The sequence below is a fragment of the Populus trichocarpa genome, chromosome 10, assembly GCF_000002775.5.
Source record: "Populus trichocarpa isolate Nisqually-1 chromosome 10, P.trichocarpa_v4.1, whole genome shotgun sequence".
Classification (NCBI taxonomy): domain Eukaryota; kingdom Viridiplantae; phylum Streptophyta; class Magnoliopsida; order Malpighiales; family Salicaceae; genus Populus; species Populus trichocarpa.
This window is the reverse complement of record NC_037294.2, coordinates 15360934-15381338: the sequence shown is the minus strand read 5'-3', so window position 1 is coordinate 15381338 and position 20405 is coordinate 15360934. Positions and strand designations below refer to the sequence as shown.

The following is a 20405-nucleotide window of genomic DNA, read 5'->3' as shown; positions in this document are numbered from 1 at the left end:
TATTAATCTTAATGGAGCCCATTACCTGGTTTGTGGGTTTGATGTATTGACTTAAATTACTCAATTCACGAGTTTAACATATTTACTTATTAAACCTAATATGTTTTTTATATATTTTTTTTTAATTTTTTTGTTTTTTTATTTAACTATTCTTCAATGTTAAATTAGTTGGAAAATAAAATTTATTTTTTATTTTTTTTTATTTTCTATAAAATTATCACAATATCAGATAATATATTTCTTATAGTTGATGATTTTAAAAACAAGTTTAGGTTGAAAAAACATGAAAATATATTACTTTACCGTAACCATAATATATATATATATATATATATATATAAAAGATCGAATCTCTTTAAAAAAATTATTGTATTGTATGTAAAAATTTTGATAGATTATTATACCACTAGTAAAAAACTGATATTATAAATTATATCCAACCATGTCTAGTTAAGGTTTAAACAACATTCAAAGAAAATACTTGACACGGAAGTTATTAAATCCTAAAAAGCAATCCCGATTTCTTACATCGATGCATCCCACTAATATCAATCACTGATTTACTATTATATTTTGTGAGAGTTTAACATATTACAATTACAAAATATACTCTAACAAAGCCAAATTATTTATTTATTTATTTATTTACTTCAACCTTTCGTGTCCAATATTTGTTTAAGAAAGAAAAAAGATTCAATAATAAAGTATCAAAGTATAGAATAAAAAGAAAATCCATGACCAATAAAAAATCTAGGGGAAAGTTCTTTTTCATCCTTATACTTTCCTCTCCATTTCTTCATAGTTCCTATGGTTTTTTTAGTTGAATGAAAAACAATAAAAAAAGAAGAAAGTGTTTAGTTTAACCGCGGTTTTACTATAAAAATCATTAGTTTTTGTGTTAACGGGTTATGTTCGACATGAAAAGCTTAATAATGGTGAGTTTATATATAAACATGCATAAAATACAAGTCGAGTTCTGTTTTTATTTATTTATTGATTAATTTGTTTTTGGTTTAATGAGGTTTTCATGGTGTTTATTAAGTATTTTTTATATATAGAAATAGGTTTTAAAATGAATTTTCATCCCAAAAACCCCGGCTTTGGATTTTTAAGCATCAATAGTTAGATTATGGGTTGACGCCTAGCAGAGTCAATATATTATCCATTTCCTTTTTTTTTCCTTCAAAAAATAAAAGGTGAATAAAATGTTGTTTTTCATCTTACAAAGAAAAAAACAGCCAAAGTACCCGGACTTGCCTTAGACCCATACGGTTAGACTTTTTTCAAGGCCTAGACTTGCTGGGCTATTGTGGCTAATTCGCTTCACCTGACTAATTTTTTTTTTATATATAATTTTATCTTTTAACATTAAATTTTTATTATTTTTTAATTTTATTTTTCAATGTTTATTTGATTTTAATTTAATCTTTAAATTATTTTTATCCTTTTACAGCCAAGTCAAAAAAATTTTGAATTTGATACACTAAACTAAATTAATGCCATACCAAAAAAATTCCCATTACTTTAAATAATTTTTTGTATATTTAGTTTTTTTTACTCGACTTGCAATGTAACACGGTAAATACCCGGAAGGTGTACTGAAAATTTTAGAAACTAAGTATTTATTTATATAGTTCGGTTTAATGGGATTTGCTTGCTTAGAAAATGGAAATATAGGCCCATGTTTATGTTTGTCTGGAAAACAGGCCCATGTTTAAGTCAAAGCCGAAGAAACAAACCAAAACCCTAAACCCTCAAATTCACGAGACTTCCTTCCATCTCCACTATCTCTGTCTCTTGCACCAAAAAAAAAAAAAAAAAACAAACTCAGCAATGGCAAAGACATCAAAAAGAAGCAGAAGCAGCAGCAGCAGCAATACAAAATCCAAGAAGAAGAAGAAGAACAGCAGGACAGCCCCAAATTCCGTTGCCATGAAAGCGAGCGCTGCATCCAAAGACAACAAAAACAGCAGCAACCCTTTTGAGACAATTTGGTCCCGCCGCAAATTCGACATCCTCGGAAAGAAACGCAAAGGCGAAGAGCTTCGTATTGGGCTCTCCCGGTGCCGCGCCATTGAAAAGAGGAAGAAGACTTTGTTAAAAGAGTATGAAGAGAGCGGCAAGTCTTCTGTCTTCTTGGACAAGAGAATTGGAGAACAAAATGAACAGCTTGGAGAATTTGATAAAGCTATCATCCGCTCCCAGCGCGAGCGTCAGGTCTTAAAAATATATACTATCGATTATTTATTTATTTATTATTAAGTTGTATTTTTTTATTACATGCGATGCTTATTTTGTTAAATTTGATTTTTTTTGTTATAGTTGAAAAACAAGAAGAGCAAGTATAATTTATCAGATGGAGAAGAAGATGATGATTTTGCAATTCCGAATCTTGGTCCACTTTCGGGACAAGATGATTTCGAGGATGAAATCTTGTCTGATGATGATGGAGATGATGCTGATGCAGATAGAACAAGTAGTATGTATTAAAATTTTTGTTAATAAATTTGGGTTATGTTTAGCTTATAATGCTGGAAGCTGTCTGTTTTTGTTATTATTGTCATGTCCAAGTTAAGCTTATGATCGCTCCATCCATGGATATGTGTGTGTGTGTGTGTGTGTGTGTGTGTGTGTGTGTGTATGAACTTATGAACTTCAAGCAGAAAGTGTTAAACTGGTTGTGGAATAGAAATTATTAAGCCCAGATATTCTTCAGTATGCTCCCATAGCATCCGGAAAATGTTTTCTTTTTTGATAGATGTTAATTGAACGGGTCATGGAAAAGTGATGTGACTTATTGAAGTTCATCTCTTTTTTTTTTTGTTTCCAAGGAATTTTACATAGAATAACAAAAAGTGATTCAATTTCCACATTCTATCATATTTTAAAGTGTCTGACCTTATTTTGGTTTTTTTTCCTTTTCCTTTTTGTACATTCAATTTAGTTTTACCATGGCGCAACATGCCTTAGTTTTTAGTAGACACTTGCAGTTGTAGGAAACCTGTTCATTTAATGCCATTGATTTTCACCATCTCAATCCAGATTTCTGTTGTTGATTATTATGCTAAGATTGCCAAACCTTCTTATGTTATTCCTTTGATTTATTTGGAATTTTGCTAATGACCACAAGTATTGTCCTTCCTTTTCTTTCCAGAGAAACCAGCCATCTTAAGGCAACTTAATGCTCATGGCTTGCCGCAGGATGCAGTGGACGGGGAGGAAAATGTGAGATCCACTTTGTGACCTCAGTTTTGTGCCATTAGTATATCAAAATATGAGTCCATTATCTATGATTCTCATGGCTAAATTATATGTCCTGAAAAGTAGACAACTGAGATGTTTCTACAAGCTTGTTATATCTAATTTTGCTGTCTTTTGAACTCTTGTATATCTAATATTGCTTAACCCTGATACAAAGCATGACTTTCCCTTTGCAGAAACCCAAAACTAAGAAGGAAGTAATGCAGGAGGTTATTCTGAAGAGCAAGTTTTTCAAGGTGTTTTTTGTTTTCATCTTAAGAAAACAGCTTTAAAATGAGACATCTGTTTTCTGATTTAGTCTACATTTTAACCCTTTTTTTGCAATTGTGGCCAGGCTCAAAAAGCTAAAGATAAGGAAGAAAATGAACAATTGATGGAAGAATTGGATAAAAGCTTCACATCTTTGGTGCAGTCTCAAGCCTTGTCTTCTTTGACAGAACCAGGCAAGATGAATGCCTTGAAGGCCCTTGTCAATAAGGACATTCCTAATGAGCATGTAAAGAAGGATGGGTTACCAGTTATTCAAAAACCTGAAACTTTCAAGCAGGTATTTTCTTTTATACGGTTCTTGATCTTGAAAAGCCTTTTCAAGTTGCTAAATTTAATTGCTTCCTGAGTTTGCTACTTCCTGTTTTGAATGTTTAAAATTTCTATGTTCTTTTTTCTATTATTTTACTCTACACCTTGGCATGCCACATTGTTGTCAATTAGGGAAGCATTATCCTATGAAAGCTTTTATTCCTTTTCTGTTGATTAAGATGGATTCCTTTTATACCTTTGTTACCTGAGGCTGTAATTTGTTCACTTTTCCTATGTAATTTGAAGCAGTAAACCAATAGCTGTTAATATTGACTTTGCATAATTCTGAACTCTTGAAGTTGATCCTTTTTTTTTTTAATATATATATGATTTGCAGCAGGAACAACCTGATTCTTATGACAAACTCGTTTACGAGATGGCGATAGATTCACGTGCACGGCCATCGGACAGGACAAAGACACCGGAAGAAATTGCCCAGAAGGAGAGAGAACGACTAGAGCAACTAGAGGCATGTTTCTTCTCACTTATTTGAAAGCATCTGCATATGCCTGCGCAGAAAAGCACGCATACATGCTTAGCTGCATGGCATTACTACCATCATTACTCTGACTTGGTGGATTCTTGTTGATCTTGGATGTTCAGTGTGAAATGGCACTTCATATTGTCATTAATTTTCTGTTATCTTTCATAGTCCACCAAACTGGAAAACCAAAAGGACTGTCTTTAAAATCATCAAGCACATCAGTAGCTTTTGGGAGGCAACTGTTGAGCTGCTTGACATCTGACAATTAACTATGTTGATTTCCAATGTTCACTTATTTCTAGTAATGGAAGTTTAATTATGTGAAGAGTTGTTGGATGGTGACATTTTCCATGTGCATGCGCTGGCACACTTCTGCTAGAGTTTTGGAATGCATGTTAGTTTTCATGGAGTTATACTTTTGACAAGCTCTACCATGCTATGTTCTATGGAGTTTGCTTTTAACTAGCTTTATTCATTAAAAGTTTTTACTGCATGGGAGCTTGGTAATACGGAAATCTTTCAAGAGAGGCTGAAAAGGGCAGGATTTTTTTATATAGTGGTATAAGTTGTTGTGTTCTAAAAGACACAGTTTCCTTGTTTTACGTATACATTACTGATAAAGCTCGCTGACCAACTTTTATTGCACTGTAATCTAAATCTCAGCTATTAACTTTATGGTACTTGAAAATTTCAGGAGGATCGTAAGAAACGCATGCTTGTTGCTGATGACTCCAGTGACGAAGAGAATGATGATGTTGAGAAGCTGTCAGCTCAGAGGCCAAGGTCAATATCTGGTGATGATCTTGGTGATTCCTTTTCTCTTTATGAAGAGCCTGGGACTACAAAGGGCTGGGTTGATGAGATTCTTGCAAGAAAGGAGGCAGATGACTCTGACAATGAAGATGATGATTCTTCTGAGGAGTCTGCGAGCGCCAATGATGATGGTGATGATGAAGGATCTGATGAAGATGATACTGATGGTGATGATGATGAACATGAGAAGTCTACATCTTTGAAGGATTGGGAGCAGAGTGATGATGACAATCTTGGCACAGATTTGGAAGAGGATGAAGAACATGGTTCTCATGATGGTGATGATGGAGAAATAGAGCCAATAAGCCACAAAAAGTCAAAGAAAACTGAACCTGTTGAGCCTAGGAAAGGAGATGAAAAATCTCTGGATGGAAAGAAAAAAAAAGCAAATCGTGAACAGCATTCAACCCAACCAGACATTCCGCATATAATTGAAGCCCCGAAGAGCTTTGAAGAATTTTGTGCAATATTGGAGAATTGTTCCAATGAAAATGTTATTCTGGTAGTTGATCGAATTCGGAAAAGCAATGCAATACAGCTTGCAGCAGAAAATCGGAAGAAAATTCAAGTATGAATTCTTTGCTGTGTTTTCTTTGCTTTGTGTGGGTCTGTGCTTGTTTTGGCAGGGAAGGGTGATTGAGGGAGTGAAAAGCAACAAACAGGATTTTATTTCCACGTGTTTGATAATATATAGATCCTCACCAATTATACGTCCCTATATCTGATAGATGCACATGATTTATGCAAACACGAGCTCTAATGTTCATAAATAAAGAGTGAATAGACAAAAACTCATATCAGGTATGCATGACTTGCGCAGAAAGTTGATAATTGATAAGAAGAAAACGGCACATCCAAAGATTCGAACAATGAAAGAAGCTTTATGGGGGGTGCATTAATGTGGTTTTGCTTTTGCTAGGAACTAATGCTTTAATAAGCATGATATAAGTTTTGAGTGACAGTTTTGTGTTGACAATGACAGGGAATACAGATTGTGCAACTATAGTATAATGTGTGTGTGTCTTTGTGTGACTCTAAGAGTGAGTGTGTGTGGCTGCTCTTTGCTATTGTGTAAATAACCATCTGTTTCCACCCAGGTATTTTATGGTGTGCTATTACAGTATTTTGCTGTCTTAGCAAATAAAAAGCCCTTGAATATTGAGTTATTGAATTTTCTGGTCAAGCCACTGATGGAGATGAGTGTGGAGATTCCATACTTTTCTGCAATATGTGCTCGTCAGCGAATCTTACGAACTCGTGCACAATTTTGTGAGGCTCTAAAGAATACAGGTTGGTTGTAATATGATTTGAGAATTGATGGTCTTTCCACTTTCATTCCGAGTTTCTTAGTGTTCTGCGTATCTCTAACTGAAAGTTATTGTTCCAGCAGAGAATAGTTGCTGGCCTTCTATGAAAACGCTCTCTCTCTTGAGGTTGTGGTCCATGATCTTTCCTTGCTCTGACTTTCGGCATGTTGTCATGACCCCAGTAATACTGTTGATGTCTGAATATCTGATGCGCTGTCCCATCTTGTCGGGGCGTGATATTGCAATTGGTTCTTTCTTATGTACCATGGTTCTCTCTGTATGTCTCTCTTGCCCATCTATTCATTTATACTACAAGTTTATATCGAAGTGCTTGGCAGGAGCAAAGCCTCCTTGATTGTTGTTTGCTTCTGGAAAGGTTTTCAACTTGTAATTGGTGGTTAAAAGTGCCTAAGCACTTACAGGCATACCTGAAATGCGTTTCTTTTCCAGTCAGAACTTTATTACTCCTTCTGTCCCACAAATATTGGCCCTTTTACAAATACGTATGTTTTTATGAAACATCAATTAATCCAATAATTAATGTTGACCATAGTGTGTTGTTCCTTTTTTACACATTAATTAATGTATTCCTTTTAAACTTGAGTAGTCAATATTCATCAAATACTAAAGCATATAGTAGGAAACTCAATCCTTATAAAACATTGACTTCAAAGCGGCCAAAAAAATCAGGACAACTAAAATTTGCAAAAGGGCCAATATTTGGGGGACTGTATTTATTTGAGTAACTTGCATCTTGATTTAATTCTCACCCGACCTCTTTCAAGAGTGCTGCAGTGGCAGCATTACAAACACTCTCATTTAGGCTTCAAGTATTGATTGTAGCATCCTTTGCAGATCACTAAACAATCTCAGAAGTTCTGTCCTGAAGCCATAATGTTTCTCCGAACTTTGCTGATGGCAACTACAGAAAGAAAACCATCTTCTTATCAGGAATCTCAGGTATAGAACTCCCTGATGCTTTGTGGTTTTTACTGCACTTGCCATTCTATCTTTCCTAATTTATGCCACCCCACCCTGATAAGAAAAAATTGCTCTCAACAACGTGTGCTTGTGTGTACTTTGGCAGTTTTATCATGTGTACCTGAAAAAGAGCCACACTATTTTTGGTATTATGAAGAAATTAATGTTAATTGTGTGTACTTTGGCAGTTTTATCATCATATGGAACTAAAAGAAATCAAGCCCTTGCTGCATATTCATGATCACGTAAATGAGATTCGTCCTCTGAATTTCCTCATGGTAATGGACATGCAAGAGGACACTTCATTTTTCAGCTCAGATGATTTCAGGTTTGTAGGGATTTTGTTTCTGCGATGGTGCTTAATGCAGACAGGGATTTTTTGCATTGGCACTGTGGCCTTATTCTGTATTCCTGTATTTTAGTTTTTATGAACCTTGCAATTGCCATCATTAGTTAATTTAATTTGTTGCTTACAAATGCATGCCAATCCTAGAATGTTCATGGTATTGCTTAAGATTATTTGATGCAATCCAACATTATTGAGGAGTTCTATTACTATTCTTCCTCAAATCTGTCTTCATATCCACTGTGTGCTAATCTATCAAAAATGAATTTTATGCATGCAGGGTTGGTGTGCTGGTTACTATGGTAGAAACTCTTCAAGGGTTTGTTGACATTTATAAAGAGTTGAGTTCCTTTCCTGAAATTTTCTTGCCTATTTCAATGTTGTTGCTTGAGGTAGCACAACAGGAAAACATGCCAGCAACGTTACAAGATAAATTCAAAGATGTTGCCGAACTTATTAATAAGAAGGCCAACAAACATCATATGATGCGGAAACCCCTACAAATGCAGAAAAAGAAGCCAGTTCCCATCAAATTAGTTGCTCCAAAATTTGAGGAGAAGTAATTAATATTTTTCTTTCCCCTCTTATTTTCTTGTGTTGGTCATAGCATGGCATGTTGCTAAACATCTTGTGCAATTTTGTGCTGCAGTTTTGTGAAGGGTAGAGATTATGACCCAGACCGTGAACGGGCTGAAAGGAGAAAGTTAAAGAAACTCGTAAAACGAGAAGCTAAAGGGGCAGCTCGTGAACTGCGGAAGGACAATTCTTTCATATTTGAGGTGAAGGAAAAAGACAAGGCACTGCTGGAGGATGAAAGAGCAGAGAATTATGGAAAGGCGAGGGCTTTCCTCCAAGAACAAGAACACGCTTTCAAATCTGGGCAATTAGGAAAAGGAAAAGGGAGGAAGAGAAGAAGATGAAGCTGATTCTGCTGTTTGTTTTACTTGTGTGTTTCCCTTTATTATTTTTTGTTTGGGTAACATTCTCTGATATGTAGAAATTACTGCCAATCCAGAAATGAAATTTCATCAATATTCGGGGATAACAATTCAACTAAACAAGTCACGTTTACTCCATCCTTTTAGACTTGCTATGTCCTATTTCTTTCGCAAATTGCCGTAAAATGCAAAAATCCTGCCCAGTTAGTAGTAGGACCAGAGCCTGAAACAAGCCTATAGACCAGAAGACCTATCCCAGCCACTGCACCAACCACAACAGCTATTTCAGTTTCTTCGTTTCTTCCATACATTATAGAAAACACTAAAATGCATGGGAAAATTATTACACTGCATCAAGATACAAAATACTATGGATTGCGTTAATGCTCTGTTTTTTTCATCCCTCAACTTTTTTTTAATAATATCCTTATAGGACCAAAGTGAAAAAGTTAAGAGAAAATAGATGAAAGTTTCAAATTTGATGTGAAAAGTTGTGTTTGGTCTTACGTTTTAAATAATAAATTTCTGATTCCCCAAGATTTTAAAATTTTATTTTTGATACAAAACGTAGAAAAAATAAAAAAAAATACCGGATTCTGGAGTAGAAAGACACGAAAAAAATATCATCGGTTGCAGATATGGCTATATTCGTAGTAGCTACGTAGCAGCCCATGTTAAAAAACCAGACACTTTTTTTAGCGGCAAAACTTAAAATGTGGTTAGTCCAACATCCGTATCCTTTTATCCATAATTGCCACCTGCAACCGCGTCCAAGTAATATACGCTATCCATTTCTCTGCTTAAAAAAAAAAAACCCTACTCTTCTACAGCAGTGTGGGAGGAATGCACATTATAAGTTGAATAGAACAGAACTATTTTAGGATTTCTTGGCTTCAAATGACTGCGAGTTTTGAATGACGAAGCTTAAATTTAAAAGGAAACCAATAAAAAATATTTAAAAAAAACTATTCAAAAAAATATCTGTGTTACTTGGTCAAACATGTTATTCAGGTTATGAGATAGTGATAACTTGGTTGAAAGAAAACTGAAGAAAATCATGAAGACCTTTTTCAAAATGAATAATATCAAATGATGAAATCGAAAAAAAAAAACAGGTGAAAAAAAAAATGATGTTAACTTGTGTTAACTTTTTAAACACGTGACTCAAGTTACTAAACCGAAAGTACCTCATCTTGAAAAACCACGAAGCACAACTCCCAACAAATCAAATGTTAAAAGATAAAATTAAAAAAAAATCAATTATACAAAATGATTTAAAAAAAATAGAAGTTAAAAAGATGAGGACCTCATTTCAAAATAAAAAGTAAATGAGAGGACAACCCAAAATTTTGAATTGAAGAGGTAAATTGAAAAGAAAAATCAAATTCAAAAAAGAATCCAAAACAAAAAATCAAAATCAGAAGAATGAGGACTAGATTTGAAAAAATAACAAATCACAATCATAGATCCGAGAATGAAATTAAAAACAAATTAAAATTTTATAAAAGAGCCAAAAATCAAAACTAAAAATCAAAATAGATGAGAATCAAAGTTAAAATATTAGTAAATGAGAGGACAATTATGAAATTCTCAATGGTCAACATGAATTTCAAGGAGATAAAAGAGAATAAACAAGGGACCATCGGCGACACACCGTCGCCTAAAACACTACACGCGTCATCCCAATTAGAATGAGGCGTCACGTACAGCTCTTATAACACCTTCGTGAAAGCTGACGTTCTGTCACTTGACACTACCATCAAGGAAAATTCATTTTTTTATTAATATTTTATATTTATCAAAATATCAAATTATCTGTAAGCCAACTTGATTATAATAAAAAAAAAGATTTAAAATATAAAAAATCCCCTCAAAGCTAGTTTAATAACTTTTGCTCTTAAAAGTAATCTAAGTCATTTTATTATGCTAAAAGATAAAAGGATTTAAAAAAAACCCTATAAATGTTAGTTTAATTTTTACTTTTTTTTAGTAATTCAATCATTTTATAATGCTATAAAATACAAAAAGAATGTTTTAACCCGGATTAATTTAATAATAACAAATAAATCCGGATGACATGACTATTTTGTTGTTGAAATCCAAAAATATTCGAGTATGTTTAGAATGACAAAATGGTTATTTTGTTGTTGAAATCAACTCTTGGTTCATAGTGAATGACTGGGTATTTTTAGTTTTTTTTTAATTTAATTTAATATAGTAGGCAATAATTAGGCATTGTTGACTTGGTAAAATGTTTGGCTCTATTTATTTATTTATCCTGTTTGTTTTGGTGCTACACTTTGCTAGCATATATAAGCCAAGAAAAGGATGATGTGCCCTATAACTTTTCAACATACATTTTTCATCTGATGTAACGCTCCCTCACGAAAGAACGAGAGGTGCAGGATGATATGGTTTAATTCTTACCATTATGCCGATGATCAGTACTTAGCATTAAATTGATGAAAGAACAATTCTTGTGGGTGAAAACGGGAATTTATCCTTCTTTTGTGAGAAAAAGGGCCGGTGAGATTAAAAACTATCTGTATTGCAATCTTCCTTAACAACAATCTTCAATAATTGGTTGCAATTATAGACTATAGATGGAGGTCGTCATTAATAGAGATTGATGAAGATGGAGTGGAAATTAGGGCCATGCATGAACACTCTTGACTATGCAGTCAGAGGATGCTGAGAAGTCTGTGTTGCTTACGCGTAGCATTAATGGCTAACAATGGACAGTGATGACCATATAATGATACGTCTACTCTAAAAGGTTGGTAAGTAAACTGCGAGTCTTCCACGATCAGACAAACTTTGTGTAGTTTTTGTCGAGTTGTTGAAGTAAACGTGTGAACAGCAGACAAACTTTGGAATCGCTGTGTTTGTTTATTTTTATATTTAAAAAGTATTTTAAAAAATTAATTTTTTTTTTTTAATTTTTTTTTTAGTGTTTTTAGATATTTTAATATGTTAATGTCAAAAATATTTTTTTAAAAATAAAAAAATATATTATTTTAAAACATTTCTAAATAAAAAATATTTTAAAAAGCAACCGCCACTATACTTTCAAACACGTAAATATTTTTATTTTAATTAATTGGCAACTACCACAATACTCGCGCTTTTGAGTTTATAGAATTTATTTTAATTGATTTAAGGATTTTGAGTCAATAAAATTAAAATGAATTGGGAAGATAAATGAATTGAACGTGTATTTTATAGTATCAATATCATATGTATTTTTATTTTTAAATTTAAATATATTTTATAAATATATTTTATCTTGGTAAATAAAAAAAACTTGAACACGTAATCAATTATCTAAATCAATAATTGAAGAAAAATCAAGAATCGATAGTGAAAGGATGCTTGAACATTCTATGTTGGAAAAGTGGTTAGTTCTAATCAACCATTGATTCAAAAATGTCATTATTCTCTTTTGAGCTTTGATGGTTATTATTATTTCACATCAACGTAATTCTGAACAACAAGTTTTTTTTAACACATCTCAAAGAATCATGATTGATTTTGAAGTGAGACGTAATTAGCCGAATATAATATAAAAAAAAAGATGATTTTTTTTTTTTATGGTTAGTGCTGATGTTTTTTTTTTTAAAAATAATTGATGTTATACTCAGTAGTATTGTCATTAAATTATTAAAAATCATGCATCTTAGATTGATGAATCATTCATTATCAAAACTCATTCATTATCAAAAAAAAATTGACATTTAATCATTTTTTATAGGTTGCATGAAGAATAATTATTTTGTACAACAAATACTATTTTTTATACTAATTTTGAAAAAACAAGTTAAAATCCAGAAAAATAATGATTTTTTTTTGAGGTTGTATGAAGAATACAAAAAAAAAATTCATTATTTTTGTTAATTTGTGGGACATTGATATTGGGCAAATAATAAATAATAAGATAAAGAATATAAAACTATAAATCCTTATTATTAAGAATTTTTTGTTCAAAATGGTGATATATGGTTAGTGATGAAATTTAAAATCCATTTATTATATATTTTTTTATTAATTACTCTTTATAAAACTTCTATTATTGTCACACAAAAAATGGCGTTTAATCATTATTTTTTGTGATTGCGTATATTGCAGGTGGCAATTATGGATAAAAGGATACGGATGTTGGACTAACCACATTTTAAGTTTTGCCGCTAAAAAAAGTGTCTGGTTTTTTAACATGGGCTGCTACGTAGCTACTACGAATATAGCCATATCTGCAACCGATGATGATTTTGTGTGGCATCTCTCAATCTCTATAATTATCTCTAGAATTCGATTTTTTTATTATTAAACTATTAAATAAAATTTTAAAATATTAAAAGACTGAAAATTTATCATTTGAAAATAGAAAAAAAACCTTCTCATGTCAAATTTGAAACTCCCATCTATTTTGAGATTTAGCTTTTTATCGTTATCACATTTTTTTTTAAATTCGGTTTATTTATTTATTATTATTATTATTATATAATAAAATAAATTTATCTTATTAAACCCAATAGCGTGTAGAGTGGGATTTTTATCTAGTATCCACTAAACTGCCGCCACGAGGGTAAGCTACTTTCTCGCTGCAGCTGCAACCCTATCTATATCCTACCGTGTTGACCATTGTTCTACATTGCGATGCTCATTTTTAAATAGTTTCACCTTTTTCTCAAAAAAAGAAAAAAAGAAAAAAAGAATTGCCCCTTTATTCTAGCACCGATTCCATGCTACTGTTTGAGTGCTCCTGTCCTGTGAATGGTTATTGGAAATTTCTACTTATTGGCTCTGATCATTCTAACTCGAGAAGGTGTTAGATTAGATGAAAAAAGTTAGTTAATATCTTAAGACTAAACTTTATGAACCCATGAATGCGAAAAAGAAATGCTTTTGGAAAAGAAAAAGGTAAAAAAGAAATTACCTCCTTACAAATGACAGAACATGAATATTCTTCGAAGGGATAGTTTATGCCAACCTAAATAATACAAGATGATAAGGGACTTTTAGTACAGGAACTACATATAGAGAAAATGCTACCATATACATATAGTGAGTGGTCTAGGAGTTGAAAATGAACGTAAGAGTGTCAACGTCCGGTCGGAACCATAATATCAGAAAACTCCACCCCTGGGTTTGGATCTGAAATATCGAAGCCACTGCAGCGTTGGTTGTCGATCATTATGCGCAAATCACCATTCATTGTCCCATTAGCCTCTTGCCGGCCAACACCTTCCTGTTGCTGCATTGCGAGCTCCAAGTTCCATAATACGTCGCCCATTGTTGGCCTTTCACTTCCCCTATCTTCCAAACATTTCCTTGCTATGCCTGCGAATGTCTTGAAGCAGTCGGGAGCTATCTCACCTTTTAGATATGGATCAATTATCTGATCAAGGGTCCCCATTTGGCAGCAATGTAATGCCCACTCAGCTAAACTCACTTTCTCGGGCTCATCTTCCCCAATTTCTCCCATGGGGATCACAGCAGGCCTAGCACATAGAACCTCAAACAACACCACCCCGAATGAGTACACATCAGATTTTTCAGTTAGTTTTTGCCGTCGATAATACTCTGGATCCAGATAGCCAAAACTACCTTTAACAATGGTTGAAACATGTGACTCAGAGTCCGTCATGTTGTTTGGGCCAAGTTTTGATAATCCGAAATCTGAAACTTTTGGCACCCATTTTTCATCCAACAAGATGTTGGTAGTCTTGATGTCACGGTGGATGATAGTATGTTTTGCACCTGTGTGAAGGTAGTGCAGCCCTCGTGCAGCACCAATGCAAATCTTAAGCCTCTGCTTCCATGGAAGTGGAGGTTTCTGTGTCTTGTAGAGATGATCACGTAGCGTGCCTTGAGCCATGTACTCGTAAACAAGTATCATTTCCTTTTCCTCAGTGCAGTATCCGAGCAAAGATACTAGGTGGCCGTGCCTGAGCTTTGAGAGCATGGAGATTTCAGTTTGGAACTCTTTTAAGCCTTGGTGTGAACTTCGATCGGCACGCTTTATAGCAACGTTTGTGATGCCACCATCAATGGATCCCTTGTAGACCTTCCCAAATCCACCGGTGCCAATGAGTAAGCCATCTGCAAAATTATTGGTTGCTGACTTTGTCTCAGCAATTGTAAAAATTCGGCAATAGCCTAATGATTGATCTTGCTTAGATGATTTTTTCCGTCGATTTGAACGAGAAGAAAATAAACAACAGTGGCCTAGAAATGCTATTGCAAAATAAGCAAGCACAAGACCACAGGCTACCCGTCTAACTATTTCCACATCATGATAGCTTTCTGCATCATGTCGTACAGAAAAATGCTGATGAGATGCAACTATGACCCCAAATGGATGAGGACCTGCAAGATTGTTAGAAAAGTCAGACAACTTGAAAATTTCTAGCCCATTCAGAATTGGACCACCAAATTTTGCAGATGATCCATCAGTACTTCCCAATGCAATTGATAGATACTTTACGCCTTCACCGTAGCTTGAAAAGTTCACAACGTAGTCTCTGTAAATGGGAATTCCAGCCCCATGGCTCCAATTGAAAACATCTGCATGATCCTCAGCAGTTTGATTGTTGATGTAAATGCTGAAAACTCTTTGTCCATCTCCATTAATTTTTCTAGAAATCTCACAGAAATGGAGTCTAACAAGGTAATAGAAACCATAATCAACTGGGAACATCCATCTAGCTCGGTATTTGCTTTCTGTTGTATGTAGAATTGTCCTGGCAGAGTTATAAACTTGGAGTGGAGCAGCATATGCAGGCACCAGTAAGCTCGACTTGACTTCAACTTCTGATTCAACAATACTTGTGTTTCCATCATTACTCTTGAAATAATCACCATCCCAGGTCCAGCGACGAAACATGCCAGTATCTTCTAGACCAGAGATCACATCTCCTCCTATGTTCACCCGGTGCATCATCTCGAGGGCTCTAGAATTCCCCATGGAATAAGGAGAAGGCTTTCCTACAAGTGACAATGGAGCATATTCTTGTATGTAAAGCTTTGATGGCATTGAGACTACCTCAATCTTGTTGACAAAAGCGTAGGCACCCAAAACCTTTGACGAGGGGGTGAAAGTTACATTTAATATCTGGCCATCCGTGTTGACACAGAATTCCCTGATAGCATAATCACTATTTGGGAAATATTTAGAATAGGATGACTCTGAAGTAGTTATTAGTGTATACGGACCAACGCTGATGGAGAACAAGGCCTTAGATACGTCTAACCCTGAATATGTGACTGGTTTGAAGTAAAGTCGAAGGAACTTGGGGCCATCAGAGACAATGAATGGAAAGGAGAACTGCTTCCTGAAGATGCAAGCAGAAATTCTCGGTTTTTCACGGTTGCTAGGATCTATGGCATATACTCTGGAAACAGATGAATAATCAGTTTCATATCTATTGCTATAAGGGAATCCTGCATCGTGTGATGATTCTGACGGAGAACAATCAAATGCAGGGTTGTCAGGGGGGATGTAATATGACGGCTTGTCAGCAGTGGAGGGGAGTGTGCAACAGGCTATGAAGAAGAAAGGAAGAAACGTGATTGGAGCAAGCAACGAGTTTTCATTTCTGTTTTCGGTCTTCATTGACACAATATGGAATTCTAGGCAGTGAACAATGGCTACTGGACGGTAGGACGTTGAGAAACAGGGGCAGAAAGGTTTTTGGTGCTGCTTTGACAAGTTAGTCTTGCACGATTGTTATAGCGGTTTAATCTCGTAAGAGAGAGAGGAGGAGGAAATTCTAGTCGGACCTTCAGACATGGTTCCTATAGTTGCATGCTTATGATATGTTGGATAGCGGTGGCAAATCATGGGCCCTAAATTTCCCTCTTGACTATCTAAGATTTTTTTACCTATAACGTATCCATTGGGAGTTTGAGACAATAGGTATCAAAGTGTAGAAAATCTCGTCTCTTAAACAATGTAAATTAAAAAGAAAAATAAGTTTTTTTTTTTTAAATTCAATTCTTGTTTTTTTAACCGTAACCTATAATTTTACTTCGTAATATTGATTTGCAATTAATGTAATGCAAGAATAATTCCCGTCACATCACGTATGCAAGAGCATGCACAAAAACCACCACAAAGTAAAAAAAAAGTAATTCAAGTACCTAAGAGGTAAAAAAACAACAACCATGGATAGTGACGTGAATAATTTGAAGAGTTTTGATGAGCAGCACATTTTAGTTAGTGTTTTTTTTTTTTTATATATAAAAAAACTCTAATTCTAATTTATTGATTTTTAACTTTGATCTAAGTAAACTTTCAGACATTAATACCCCTACAACGATGCTTCCTAAAAAGTATAGCGTAGACTTAATTTGTAGTGAAATGGACGTGCAAATACAGACAGACAAACTGAGAAAAATAAAGAATCCGGATTCATGGGCGGAATTCGGATCCATGGCTTGTTTTACCTTGAATATAGATGCCCCATGACAATGTAGTTTCTTCTTTGAAATCAGCTGCTAGCCACTCAAATAAATAAATAAATAAATAAATGCTTATTCTTATAGTCACCCTCAGAATTAGCTACTTATCTTCACAGCACTGCTCTCTACATTTAATAAAATTAATTGAATATTTACCATTACTTACCCATCGAGTAGGATAAAATTTTACTTTCAGCACTCTTTTACACCTTTTATGGGTCTCAAAGTTTCTGAAAATTCAGCGTGAGCTATAGTGATTCTGACCATTTTCAATGGTTGCCAATGAGACTAGCAGTTCTGTGGAAGAGGAGGAAAATTACAGCATATATCTAATTATTTTCAATAAAATATCTTCTTTTGCTTACAGTCACTCCCTTTTCATCTATTTCCATTTCTTATTTGAATAAATTATTATTTGATCCTTGTTTTTAGTGAAATAACTAATTAATTTTTTTTGTTTTATTGTGGTAGTGGTTGTTTTTTAAAATAATTTTATTTAAAAATATATTTAAATAATATTTTTTATAATTTATTTTTGACTTCAGTATATTAAAACAATCTAAAATCATAAAAAAAATTAATTTAAAGTAAAAAAAATAAAAAAATTTAATTTTTTTGGAAAACAATTTTGAAACGCAAAAAAAAAAACCTTTATTTATAAGGATTTTCATGATAATTAAATTATTATTTATTCTTCTAAAATATACTTCGTTTAGAATCAAGTCTATCAATCTCACTTATAATAGGAAAATTAAAAATATACTTCATTTTAAAAAGGCTAATTTAGAAATTTCAAATATAATTAGCAATCAACTCTACCTTCAACGCGCTTTTATTGAGCTGACCATTCTTCTAACGGAAAAATATTCCATTTTTTTTTTTCCGATTAACAATTTCCTAAGGTTAATTGGTGATCACTTCCTAGCCGCATCAAAGAGAAAAATAGGGCAGTTTGATTAAGTTGTTTGGATGATGGAGATTTCACGGCTAATGGCAAGGAGCTGGAAAGAAGAATAAACTAGAAACCCCATTATCTCTTGAAGGGCTCAGTTAAATGGAGGCTTACAAGTGCCCTTAAGATGCGTTAAACTTATCTAAATGCATTTATTAATCTTAATTTCTTGGATTGTGTTAAATTAAAATTAAAACCCCGATATTTCAATAAAATTCAATTACATAATTCAAAAAAAAATCTTATTTTATATGATTTTTTTAAAAAGTTTATAGTAAATTCCATTACAGGATAGGAAAATAGAGATGGAGTATGAGCTTTATATGGTTTTTTACAAGTTTCTCTAGCCAGGATTCATTTCCCACTCAATTAGGAAATTATTGCCCATTTCCTAATTCCGAAAGATTATTAATTTTCTTCAATCATGTACTCTGTTCGTAGAACGAATGATGTTCTGTAATAAACGAGAATAATTTCACAGCAACTCATAATCAAGGAAGCCATTGATCGTACTTGTAAATGGCCTATGACCTCCACGCGTGAGCGGCAATCATGGACGAGCAATAGCGTTAATGGAGTTTTTCTGGCATGATTAATTGATTTGGTCCTTTAATCATTGAGCTGATTCGGATAACAACTCTTGGCACCAAAAAAAGGAAAATTATTCTAAACAACTCAACAGTTTTGCTCGTTGCTTTCCCCTTTACTTCTCTGAAAATCTTGTGTGTTCGGAAAATTGTCCATTTATGCTTTCAATGCAGAGAACTTGAAAGTAAGCTCCAACAATTGCTCCTATTTTCATCACCAACAGTTTTCATGGTCATAATTAATCTTTAAATGAAAGTGTTGAGATGACGCTGCAAGGTGGAAACAATACGAAGGTAGAGTCGTAGAGAGATCGAAGTCTACTAAGAATCCATGGTGTTAACATCAGAAGTTGATTTCTAGGACCGCCTTTGGTAGCAGTTACTTAGAAGAGAAGAATGTTCTTGACATGTTGATGAAGTTGTCCTTGATAATACAGAGGAATATCTATAAACTTGGGTTTCCTGGTATCAGGAAAGTTCCTCATAGCTGATCTTAGGGTTTAGACATAAATGCTGGTGGGATGAGTGAAGTTTCATAAGCGGAGAACACCATCAACAACTCAGGATAGAAAAACAAAAGTGAATCTCCAGACAAGATAGTAGTAACCGTTGTTTAATATAGATCTTTTAATCCAACACCTCCTCTTTTCAGTTAAGCTTCCATTTTCCTTATGCAGTAAACTGTGGAGGACCGAGGATGAGATAGAATCTGAGGAACTTGTGAGAGGAATACGCTGCTCTGTGATCGAAATAATAAAGAAAAGATAAGAAAAGGTCAAGAACGGAGGAGCAAATGGATTTGATGAAGTTTTTCTTGCAGTTCTCATGAATGCATTCCAAGACACAGATGAGAACAAGAGGATTTCATTAGAAGACCTGGTTGATGAGTGCAAGACATTTTACATTGCTACCCACCAATTCCTTGTTTGCCTGGATTATCCTGCTTTTAGCAATCCATCCAGATTGGCAAGAAGAAGCCAAGATATTTGGCCAACAAAAACCAAATCCAGATGGCATTGCAAAACCTAAGATTTTAAGGAAATCACAGAATACATCATCAAATTCTTACCATTGTCTGCAAATTATTTTATAAACCGGTATCCATTTCACTTCAACCTCTCACCAGTTTTCCTTTGGTTTTGTTTTTTTCATGTTGGTGAACATGATTATCAATGAAACTCTTAAGACTATATCCACTGGCACTTGGCATTTCAAGAAAAGTTGAGAGAGAAATTCAACTTGGGAAGTTTACCCTGCCGGCTAACATAAACGTGTGCATCAATGTTATGGCACTTCGCCATGCCCCTCAAATATGGGGAGAAGATGTGCATTTTTCAAGCCAGAGAAGTTCTCAAAAGGGGTGGCTCAAGCTACACAGAACGACCCTGCTGCATTTTTTCCATTTGGATCAGGGCCCCTAACTTGTGTCGTATTGAAATTTGCCACAACTGAAATGAAAATTACTCTTTCAATGATTTTGCAGCGATACTACTTTACCCTTTCCCCAACCTAACCCTACGAGGCAGTTACACTTCGCCCTAAAAAAGGAGTTCAGGCAATCCTTCACTCATCACCGAGTTAGTCTTTTGAAAAATGAACATTCAATGCAACAAAGCCGAAACATGGAAGCATCCAAGTCCGTAGCAGATAGAGAATTCAACCGAATATGCCTCCGAGAGAGGAATAGTTCTTGGTGG

At 34.1% G+C, this 20405-nt stretch overlaps 2 protein-coding genes across 4 annotated transcripts; one reads left to right on the top strand and one right to left on the bottom strand.

Moving 5' to 3' along the window:
• The first annotated feature begins 1783 nt into the window (after window positions 1-1783).
• LOC7482254 (uncharacterized) lies at window positions 1784-8847 on the top strand. 3 transcript variants are annotated; one of them, XM_024610889.2, is made up of 13 exons: window positions 1784-2217; window positions 2323-2479; window positions 3155-3225; window positions 3438-3497; window positions 3596-3808; window positions 4181-4309; window positions 5019-5705; window positions 6235-6427; window positions 6525-6721; window positions 7300-7404; window positions 7614-7753; window positions 8052-8330; window positions 8421-8847. In XM_024610889.2, the coding sequence occupies exons 1-13, from the start codon at window positions 1834-1836 to the stop codon at window positions 8689-8691; spliced, it is 2886 nt and encodes a 961-aa protein (XP_024466657.2). In that variant the 5' UTR covers window positions 1784-1833; the 3' UTR covers window positions 8692-8847. The 3 variants fall into 3 exon arrangements, with proteins under 3 accessions (XP_024466657.2, XP_002316014.4, XP_024466656.2); XM_002315978.4 differs by having other exon boundaries at window positions 1785-2217; window positions 4178-4309; window positions 6528-6721; XM_024610888.2 differs by having other exon boundaries at window positions 1785-2217; window positions 4178-4309.
• Window positions 8848-13593: 4746 nt separating this feature from the next.
• On the bottom strand, window positions 13594-16615 carry LOC18102601 (receptor-like protein kinase FERONIA). Its single transcript, XM_024610224.2, has one exon. It carries the CDS (start codon window positions 16319-16321, stop codon window positions 13808-13810), a length of 2514 nt encoding a protein of 837 aa, XP_024465992.2. The 5' UTR covers window positions 16322-16615; the 3' UTR covers window positions 13594-13807.
• Between the last annotated feature and the right edge of the window lie 3790 nt (window positions 16616-20405).

Coding starts and splice junctions, on each gene's coding strand:
- LOC18102601 (XM_024610224.2), bottom strand. CDS start 16,321: ATGAAGACCGAAAACAGAAATGAAAACTCGTTGCTTGCTCCAATCACG.
- LOC7482254 (XM_024610888.2), top strand. CDS start 1,834: ATGGCAAAGACATCAAAAAGAAGCAGAAGCAGCAGCAGCAGCAATACA. Junction 3,809..4,177: donor AACCTGAAACTTTCAAGCAG/GTATTTTCTTTT, acceptor TATGATTTGCAG/CAGGAACAACCTGATTCTTA. Junction 7,754..8,051: donor TTCAGCTCAGATGATTTCAG/GTTTGTAGGGAT, acceptor TTATGCATGCAG/GGTTGGTGTGCTGGTTACTA.